The 10,957-nt window shown below is 32.6% G+C and overlaps 1 protein-coding gene across 2 annotated transcripts; it reads right to left on the reverse strand.

The window, feature by feature from the left end:
• Positions 1 to 1,007: 1,007 nt before the first annotated feature.
• On the reverse strand, positions 1,008 to 10,708 carry LOC113514394 (zinc finger protein 391-like). Of its 2 annotated transcripts, none has more exons than XM_026898477.3 (12): positions 10,502 to 10,708; positions 10,151 to 10,322; positions 9,498 to 9,695; positions 9,131 to 9,265; positions 8,937 to 9,013; positions 7,987 to 8,189; positions 7,435 to 7,530; positions 4,531 to 4,665; positions 3,951 to 4,061; positions 3,327 to 3,532; positions 2,868 to 2,968; positions 1,008 to 2,220 (listed from the first exon to the last, which is right to left on the reverse strand). In XM_026898477.3, the coding sequence occupies exons 1-12, from the start codon at positions 10,619 to 10,621 to the stop codon at positions 2,164 to 2,166; spliced, it is 1,611 nt and encodes a 536-aa protein (XP_026754278.2). In that variant the 5' UTR covers positions 10,622 to 10,708; the 3' UTR covers positions 1,008 to 2,163. The 2 variants fall into 2 exon arrangements, with proteins under 2 accessions (XP_026754278.2, XP_026754276.2); XM_026898475.3 differs by lacking the exon at positions 4,531 to 4,665 and adding an exon at positions 5,176 to 5,310.
• Positions 10,709 to 10,957: the final 249 nt, after the last annotated feature.

A 10,957-nucleotide genomic window follows, 5' to 3' on the forward strand; every position in this document is an offset into this window, starting at 1 on the left:
ATATAAAAACACAATAGTTTGAGATCCTCAGATTTTTTCCCACTCGTAATAAGCGCATTAAGGGTGGAAAAATTTAAACTCGCCGCGTCCCAAAACTTTTCGCGTTTTCTTTTTACATTAAGGACAAAAAGAAAAAAGAGCTCTTACTTAGAAGGGTGGCACAACTTTTAATATCCTTCAGATGGACGGTCGCTTAACATCAAAACTCATGAAATGATCGCACCACTTTTTACGCGAGGATTTAAAGTTGAAAACGGCTTGGCAACAATTTCGTTTGTAGCAAATAAAGTGTCGGTACGTTCATAATATAAACATGTTGTATATGTGAGACGCTTAGCGAATTTAAAAACTGATGGGGGCAAACTCACGAGGGAGTATTTTACTCGTACTGCTGTTTTGTTATGTATAAATATTTACTAGACACAATGTAGATATGTACAATTCCCAAATACTTGACAATAAAAATACCTAAACACGATCCTAATTGTAATGTAAGGTAATTGATATTCTCAAATTATATATCCAATAGGCTTAGATTATATAAATAAAGCATAGATTATATAAATAGAGCCTCAAAAACGGGTCAACTTTTTGTCAGCTAATTCCCAAATTAGCTGACTCGTATTTTATATATTTACGCATAAAATGTGTCTTGAAGTATTATTTAATAAATGAGTATTTATGGTAGAATTTATATGACATAATAAATATAGAACTTATAAAGGAATCACTGATAACTATTTATCACGCAAAATTGTATGAAAAAGTTGACTCGTTTTTTTTTCGAAGCATTTCTATGGAGACTATCTATATAATCTAAGCCAATAGATTAAATATAGCCAATCGAAAATTACAGCCATATAAACTTTTTACAAATTTAAACAAAAAAGAATTATCGAAATATTGTTATTTAATGATTCCAATTATTTGTGTTACTTATTCGTAATATTTTAAACTATTTGCATCACAAGTGCTCAGATGTTAACTCCAAAATCAAATAAAACACATTTTGCCTCCATGATTTATATTTTATTTGGATTACAATTACATTTAACGGTTTATAATTCATTAAACATTTACACAGTAAAAGTAAACAAATAATATCACAATGTCTCACTTTTTCCGTGTAAACACATTTTTCAGTATGTTTGCGCAAATAACAAAAGTTTTACAATTGACAGGTCAGATGGGCCCATTATAAACAATTTCATTAGTCTACCTTCATATAGTAAAAACCTAATAAGCATTACGCAAAAAAGAACTTTAGAAATTATTCAATAGTTTCTACTATTGTTTGCAGGGAAAACGCTGTAAATATTTGCTGTGTTAAGTCGATTCGCGATTAGTCTAAACTACAGTATCCGTAATGACAAATTAGCTATAAAAACCTGCGCAGACGACGAACAACCCTCAGCATACATTCTTGTCCGTCATAACAGGGCGGGCATATTGTTTTTCATAAGTTTTTTCTTCCCTTTGTCTTCACATGGACATGTCATTTGTTCACAGATCTATTAATGTACAATAGTGACCAACAAATAATTGAGCGACCAATGAAACAATAACTATAGTTCATTTACTTGCGATTGGTCTTTATAGAATTGCTTATTTTCTTGATTGACTTTTTTTTTTATATTACCATAGTGGCAAACAAGCATGCGGCCCGTCTGATAGTAACCGGGTTTAGCGTAGCCTATGGACACCTGTAACACAAGAGTTATCGCATGCGTGTTGCTGACCCTTAAGAAACCTTATTACGCCCTTTTTGAAACCTACATTATTATGCTTACAAATTCAAATATTAAGTCGTATCCTCTAATTTTTCATAAGTAAACTTAGAAAACTAAAAATATCGATGGGGAAAGTATAGCATAACAATTAACAACAAATTATGAAAACATTAAATAGACATACTGGAATCTTAGGTGAAGTAGACAAAAGGCATATGTCGATTGAAACTACATATTTAAATGATTCATTACGCACATTATCTGATAATAAGTAAACATAATGATAAAACTTTTGTAATTTGTGCTTTTTTGCTATAACTTATTAATTAATCATAATAATACTATTGATATATACTTTATACATATCATTCAGTACATCAACAGGCCGAGTTAAAAACAAGATCCTGTCAAACGGCACTCTCAATTTATCTATCTACTCTATTTTAGAATCATCTTCCTCTTCAACACTAAATTCTGCATCTAATACCACCTATAACAAAAGAAATTATAATACTTAATTAGATAAAGATTATTTCAAACAATTTTCTAATTTTATTTGAACTGAATCATATCAACCATGTGTTGCCTTTTTTTTTTTTTGGCAAACGAGCTGCCGGCCCACCTGATGGAAAGTGGTAACCGTCGTCTATAGACATGAGCAATACCATGGACATAACAGAGTATACTGTTTCGCCCATGAATGACATGGTCACATGTCATGCTATTATAAAAAAAAACTTTCCATATTATGTCAAATAGCAAACAAACTGACGATCCACCTAATGGAAAGTAGTACCAGTGGCCTATACACTTGATTTATTTTCTATTTTGAGCACTAAAATAATTTCTATATACCCTATAATTTCAGATAATGCAGTTGCATTCTTTATTTATTTAAACATATATAACAGCATATAGCATTATGACATATATAATAAATATTAAATATAATACAATAATGAGCATGCCTTTTAAAGGTATTTACAGCATTTACTTTAACATAATTTACTGTGAAGGAAATCCTTAATTCATACAATTAATTTAGGAATGTAATTTCTTCTGAATTTCTTTTATGTAATGCAAAATGTTAAGAACTCTGAACCATATTAAAAAAAAAATCCTTGACAGTCTACATACCGCTTGCATGCTAGCAACTGCTCGATCCGTTTCCTTCTCCTCAGAGTCTTCAATTTGATCTTGATCCTCAACCACTTGCATCTGTGCCTCCTGGTCCCCTTCTAAAAATAATGTTACAATAAATAAAAGTGATTAGTATCAGCATATGCGACATGGCAGTAAAATTTCTTTCTATGATAGCTTAATGTTATAGTTTTTTTTTTATTCAACTTAGAATGGCAAACAAGCTGACGGCCCACCTGATGGAAAGTGGTAACCGTTGCCTATAGACTTGAGCAGTACCATGGACATAACAGAGTATACTGTTTCGCCCATGATACCCCCTATGCGTTGCCATTCCTGAGGATGCAGGTGTCATTCCTCTGTACCCAGTAAATTTATGCTATATCCCACCCTTCAAACCGAAACACAACGGAATTTAAGCTTAATAAATTAAAAGAATAAAGATTGCAAACACACCTTCAGGTGCAGCTTGTATAAGCTGCAGCGTGCCATCAACAATCTGTCCCTGTAGGACTCCAGAGAGGCCGGTGACGTTTATCTGCTGCCGCATCTTCTTAGCCTCAGCCTCCAGCTGTTGCTGCATGTACAGTTCTTTGTGGTGGACCTTGTTATGATATTTAAGGTGATGTGCCTTTGTGAACTTCTTATTGCATGGACCGCAACTGTTGAATATTTTTTTATTAGACTTGAATTTTTTTTTAATGAATTCGAGAATATTTGTTCGTTTTTTTTAAATTCACGATTAGGACTAAAAGGACTAAGTGTAAAGAATGTGAAAATTTTAAAATAACTTGTTTTATTTTCCTATTTATTTTTAATACCTATTTTTGTTAATAGTGTTTTGATCCCGAGTTTAAAGTAATCAGTCAATTTATGTCAATTTAAATTTCCCTCTAAATCCGCAACTTTTAGCAACAAGACCATCAAATTGCATTTATACTAATTGTTTGTAAATACTATTACTTTTCTCCAAACATATATAGTACAATGAAGTATCCTCTACTTAATTTTCTCTTTCTGTTAGAGATATACAATCTTTATTTCTCTCTCTCTCTTCAATTCACCCTTTATAATACTTACGAGTATTTCTTTTCGCCTGTGTGCGTGAGCATGTGGTTCGCGAGTACATACGAATACGTGAAGGACTTGCCACACACGCTGCACTGGTACGGCCGCAGACCCATGTGTAACCTGAAGACACACATTTTTATTATTTACTAGCTATATTTTATAGTTTTTCCTACATAAATCAAGATAAATAAGCGTCTTAGGTGTTTATGTATAAATCACAAAATAAACAATTCATCTGCGTGCCAAATTTTATTTAAATTTTTCCACCATTTAAACAGGATCGAGTGTGTTCTATTATTCAATATAAATTTATACAAATTTTCATATCGTAATATATAAAAAATACGTGTTACCAATCATGAATTTTCGAAACTACTTAACCCATTTTAATGAAATTTTATAAATAATGTATTATTTACTCAAACTTCAAAGATAGAACAGTATTTTCCTCAAAAAGACACTCTATTGTTGTTTTTGCATAAATATTTCTTTTAGTAAAATCTTTAGTTTCACTAGTACAAAAGAGTGCTAATGATTTACCTGTACGTTAACCTTCGATAATGAACAACTCCAAGTACTTTTAGTTTACCTTTCATGTTTCTGCCGATCTCCATGTTCAACGAACCGCCTCTCACAGAATTGGCATTTCAGGGGCTTCTGCCCTGTGTGCCTCAGCATATGCCGCTGGAGGCCGAGCCGACTCGTCGTTGCGAAAGTGCAAACGCTGTTTTAAATAGTATAGTAGTAATCGGTCCAAATCACTCAATATGCGAGAGATCTTACAATCACATTTTGTTAATTACAGAACTACTGAAAACAATCGATACTTTTCCAATTTGTAAGAGTATTATCTGTAAATAAAATTACTTAATAGTTTATCAATTCTATTAATTTGCAAAGAAAAACTTGTTTCCTTCGTAAATAAGCAAAAATTGCGTAGTATAAAGGAGTTGAAAAACATGACGCTGTCATAAGTTGTAATCTAGTGTAATGAATTAATTCATTATACATTAATTTGTATGATAGAGATTATACTGAATATTATGAGATATAATACCAACATGTTTGGTAATAACATCACATATAATTTCATTTTATTAAATGTATCCTTATTTTACAGACAACACATTATACAAATTATTTCGCGAAAAAAAAAATGTTGCAAATTAGAATTTTCATGTAAGATCCCTCTAATAGCACACGAGCGATCCGTCCCGTATTGAATGGAACTCGCCTCTCGTGTTTCTGGCGGCTGCCAAAGTCCCCGAAGCGGCGGTCGCAGACGCGGCACTTGTACGGCCGCTGGCCGGTGTGTCGCATCATATGCCGCCGCAACTCCATGTTCAGAACGCACGCGTACCCGCAAACGCTGGACACAATTGTTAATTATAAGATGATGTGACCGACCTTAAATTTAGAACCGGGAGGCCGGCTAGTAAAAACTAAAACCAAATTGTTCTGCCATTGCTATTGATAGGTGTCTGATAGTAGCCAACTTTTTATACATTTTCATGGTATCATCATATCAGCTTCTAAGTGTCCACTACTGAACATAGGCCTTCCCCATAAGGGGGTTTTGCCAGTAGTTGACACGCTTAGCAGGTAATTAATCGTATACAAATGTTTGGAAATAAACTATTTTACATATAGTTTAAAATCCCGCCGCTGAATACTGCATGCTTAAATCCTTTTTAATGAAACTTGGTTTAAATGAAAGTTCAGCGAAAATATAATGTATCTAGGTTGCTTGCTCTGTTAGTCGCAACCTAGAATTGTTAGATGAAAATAAGCAAAAAGTTTGGTAAATTTAGTTAACGCATCATGCGTTTTGTTAAGTCTTATTATCATCTATACAAGATACATATTTACAATTATTAACATACTTATTTATCGCTTACTTGCGGCGTTTTTTCATAGGATTGCTAGCATCAAAAGTTTTGTTCTAGATTTTTTTTTGATACAACTTAGAATGGCAAACAAGCTGACGGTCCACCTAATGGAAAGTGGTAACTGTCGCCTATAGACATGAGCAGTACCATGGACATAACAGAATATACTGTTTCGCCCATGATACCCCCCATGCGTTGCCATTCCTGAGGACTCAGGTGTTATTCCTCTGTACCCAGTAAATTCAATTAGTGCTGTAGTTATGGGGAATAGGTTATTTTCGATAAAACCTATGCTAAACGGATGTTTTTTTTTCTATACGACAATTATAGAGTTGCCTATAAAAAAAATGGACGCAAGTAAGGGTTGGCACCTGGCAACTCTAGGTTGCGGTTAACTGATAGCAATTAATGCATTGTAGTATATTTTCGCTCATCTTTCATTTAAATATTAAACTAAATTTTATTAAAAAGTTTTATAGATGCCGAGTTCAAAGGTGGGATCTTGTGCTAATATATTTAATCATTAAATTGCTTTGTACTGTACTAAAACTTCAATCACAGAAAAAGATGGAAATAAATCTACCACAATAACATGCGTTTCTTCCAAATTCTAAACTCTGAAACTCACAGTATAAATACTGAAAGTTTCAGTAGTAGGTTAGTAAATGTGAATAAGTTTACTTCAGTAGGTAAACATAGAAGGTAGGTCACTATTAAAACAATTAGATTTAAAAACTTTTCAAAAAATCTCGAGCTGCGTGCCCATTTCATTAAACTACAATTTCTAACTGGCACGCGACACTTCCTATTGGTAGAGAAAGAGCATCATATTGTAATAATCGTCCGATGTAACAATAAATTTTTCGTGTGAAATTTTTTCATCTAAATATTGTGTTATTAAGAGATTCTTCTCGCAAATATAATTTTTCATAAGACAAGATTATATAAAAATCTTGTAGACAGTTAAATAGGACTAGTATTGTTTACAGCATGTATTGTAGAAGACCTCTTAATTTACAATTAAATATACATTATTTTACATTACATGTTATGAAAAACAGCGTGTGCGGGAACGGTCGTCTATAATGGGCGCAGGTGGTTACCGCGATAATTTGATTAACAACTTATAAAATAAATTAATAATATTTACATAGTATCATATACAATTATGCAATCTCACCTGCACCCATATGTTAAATATACGGAACCTAAATAGTTTATTTAATTACTTCAATATTAAGACAAATCTTTGGTCTTTGCTCTACAGCTAAATAAGGATAATAATTAATGAATTAGTATTTTTATTAACATTTCCAACTTATAATACCTTATAATTAGATTAACCTAGTTTTTAGGCCTAACATAATTATTAGGTTTTATATAATTTGGATTATTAATAAACAAACTATTCACCTGATGAATATTGGTAAACATCGCCTGAAGACAGAAACAACACAAAAAACATCAAATATTTCACTAATAATACTAATATTATCAGAAATTCTATTTGATATCTTACTTTTCAAATCCAAAGACCGTAATCTATGCATTATTGTTTTAAAACACATTATGGAGGAAAGAAAAATTATAAATAAGTTACCTACCTGCACACAAATGGTTTAATGCCCAAATGCCGACGTATATGCGCTTGCAATGACGCATTTGATGTGAATGAAGAACCACATGTTTCACATGTGTGCCTGTAAGTATAAAATAATACTTTATTATAAAAAACCACTGTAGCACAAAGGATCTCTACTACATTTTTAGTTTCCCATAGTATTTAAAGGACCATCATTAAAAAAATAAGGGTGTAAATAGTAGATCATAAAAACTAATAAACTTTGTATAAATTTTATTAGAATATATTACAAATATAGGCTTATTCAAGGTGGGAGCCGGGTGGGCCGTGCCCATCCCAGAAATCAAAAACAGAGCTTTTAGCTATGAGCAAAGCAACATCTAAAAGTAAATTTTTAAGGAGCCAGGCTCCACTGGAAAATAACCTTAAATACACCAATTATTATAAATGTATAAAAGTCGTGAAAACCATACCAAAATCCGTAGCATAGTTCAGATGAACAAACACACAGAGACAGATACTGACTTAGTTTTATACTATTCAGTGAAATACACATCATTAAATTACAACTTACGTCTTTTCATAATGATACTTTTTCTTTGTATTACTAGTATTATATTTCTTCTTAGGTTTTGGATTGAGAATATGTTCCGGTATTGGTTCTGAGAAAGCCATTATGGTTTCCTTTAGCAATACATCCTCTCCGTCCTCTTCTTTCAGCTTAGATTTCTCTATAGGATGTTTACGCGGCCGACCACGCTTCTTACGCGGCTGATTCTGAATAGAAAATATTTAGTCATTTCAATATCTTTTTAATATACATAAAAAAAGGTTTCCCTTAATGTCAACAACCTATTAATGGGCATTAGTAAGTTGTTGACATTATGGCTTGGATCTCCCCCTGTAAGATGTAGTCTAATATTAAAATGCTTAGGTCGACCTCCACGTGAAACCTCCTCCCTTGGAAACCATCGTGAACAACTCTTGTTGAATTCATCACGATGGGCTAACTGACATGTTTCATCCTCACCTATCATCCTTCACTGGTGCCCCGCCGGCGTATACCGATAGGGTTGGTGGTGTTACCATTCCATTATCACCCATAAAAAAAAAATATTGCCATGCTGGCCAGATTGCTTAGTAGAGTATTATTCTATCTTCTCCTACACTGATTTATTTAGCTTTGTCCCATTAAGTAAAAAAAATGTTGTTTACTTGCTATAGGAATGGTGGTATTTGGAATAATTGCTTGTGCCTAATACAATCCTTAGAAAATCATGGCATTTGATTTGTATAGAACAATTTTAAAGCCTTAGTAATAAGTTTTAGTTGTCAGCACTACTTTGTAAAATAAAGGGAACATGTTTTCTAAACTATATGTAATATCTGACGATTTATATTCAATTACCTGATAACTGGGGTCACTTGTGTATATTCTCCAAGTGTAAGTAATCAAAATATGTCTACTTGAACTATGGGTAAGCTATCAAATTTATGGAAAAATAATCATAAATTGGTTATTACCTCTATCGGAATTTCTGTTTCTGATTCAGCAGCGTCTGCAGGATTGAATTCTGGATCATCATCATCTCCATCGAAACCTACAATGTTTTAATATGCATCATAAGTAAATTTAATTAAAAATGAAAACTTATTTATGAATACTATTTCAAACAAAAATTAATACAATAATTATAATACATTAGAATATACTTTACCACCAGTTTCAAAAGGCTCATCCTCATCAAGAGGCTCCTCCTTCATATCTAGGGAGCCGGATGCCAGCAGTGTTGTAAGAGCGGCAGGCTCCTTTTGAGTTGGTATGGGCTTTTTACGCTGATATGGGGATACATCTGCAAAAAAATTTCTGACATTAAAGAATATACTCAGTTTCTCCTACCAGAAAAATTTGTTATGATTAATTAGAAACATAATTATGACATTAGTTTTTATTTTATCATTTCGAAATGGAATTAAGCTAAAAATAATGGGCAAAGTACTTTATTATTGCCATGAGTTTAAAATAATGTCATATTATCACCATTAGCATTTAAGTCTATATATGTTTTGACAAAAATAACATACCAATCTGTCCCTGCTCATTAGGATATTTCCGTGGACGACCTCTCTTCTTTGGTCCAGGAGCCTTTGTCACCACTGCGCTACTAGGAGTTTTAGTAAGAGTTCTTGTCCATTGCACTTGAGGATCATGCTCCACTGGAAGCTCATATTGGAGGAGCAATCCATTCTCTTGCTTTATAGTGATTGTCTCCGTCTCTGTGACTAGAAGTAAAAATATATAAAATAGATCTGTAGCACCATAAACCAGCAGTGATAAAATTTACTAAAATATGAAAACTAGGAGTAGATAGTTTAGGATAGCAAAGACTATGTAAAATAGGTTAATATTTTTCTTGGTGTGCAGAGCATGAGCCAGCCCCAACAGCATCTTAAGACAGTGAGCAAGCTGGACCATGTGTATGTTAATTACTTCTGCACAATCTCCAATGGAACAGTGCACCAGTGATTTATATGTTTAACTATGTAATACTGTACACATGTGTATAAATTTACTAACATTAGCTATAAGTACATTGTTACTAAAAATAATGGACAAAAGAGTGAAATAAAACTATTATTATTAATAATAATCACATAACATCAGGCACACTTGCTTGCCACCATTAAGTAGTAAATTAATTTTTGTTCAAATTAAAATTAATTTCGTCATTTTTTACCTTTGGAAGTATTGGCTGCAGAAACTGCTTCGGAACTCTTCACAAACTCCTCCAGGCATTCTTTTAATGTATCGTTTGAAGAAAGACATTGCTGTTTAAACTGATACGCATATGTAAGCCGATCTACACAATTTAAGCAAATAAGTGTCGGTAAGGAATCATTTTTTTTAACCTGAAATTTATACAATTGTATATAGAAAATGAAATAATCGACACTTTTAAAACTTAGATAATCAGGGATGTCAGTAAAAAATCAGAAAACCATTGCAAATAAAACGATATAGCAACATTAATGTAGGGAAATATTATAGGGTGGCCATCGCAACCATTTTGGTGGTAATTTTTCCATACCTCAATACCGCAGCAGTAAGTATATTTGTCACCAAGTTGCTCATTATTTTCATCCCAATCAAAAAGAGAAACCATGTCACCAGTTTCCAGACAAACTCTACAAGTTAATTGCCAGTCCATTTTGATATACCTATGAACACGAATCTATAAAAACTGAATTAATACAGGGCAATTCAATGAACCGGAAACAGCCATAATGACGGAATGCCAACATGACAACAAACACCTCGCGTCAGTTACGTTTCATTACATACAGAATTTAAGGTCATATTGTGGTCCTAAATAAAGTATCAATTTATATCCAAAATTTTTATTAATATAATATTTTAAACAATATTTATTTAAAATTTTATAAAATTGTGAAATAAAATTAATTTCAAAATTATCGCGATTTCTATCAGCTGACAAAAAGAGATGCTTTATAACAACTGTGACATCCACCTACACAGTCTTGTC

The sequence above is a fragment of the Galleria mellonella genome, unplaced genomic scaffold (assembly GCF_026898425.1).
Source record: "Galleria mellonella isolate WM207_F2 unplaced genomic scaffold, CSIRO_AGI_GalMel_v1 utg270, whole genome shotgun sequence".
NCBI classification, from domain to species: Eukaryota; Metazoa; Arthropoda; class Insecta; order Lepidoptera; family Pyralidae; genus Galleria; species Galleria mellonella.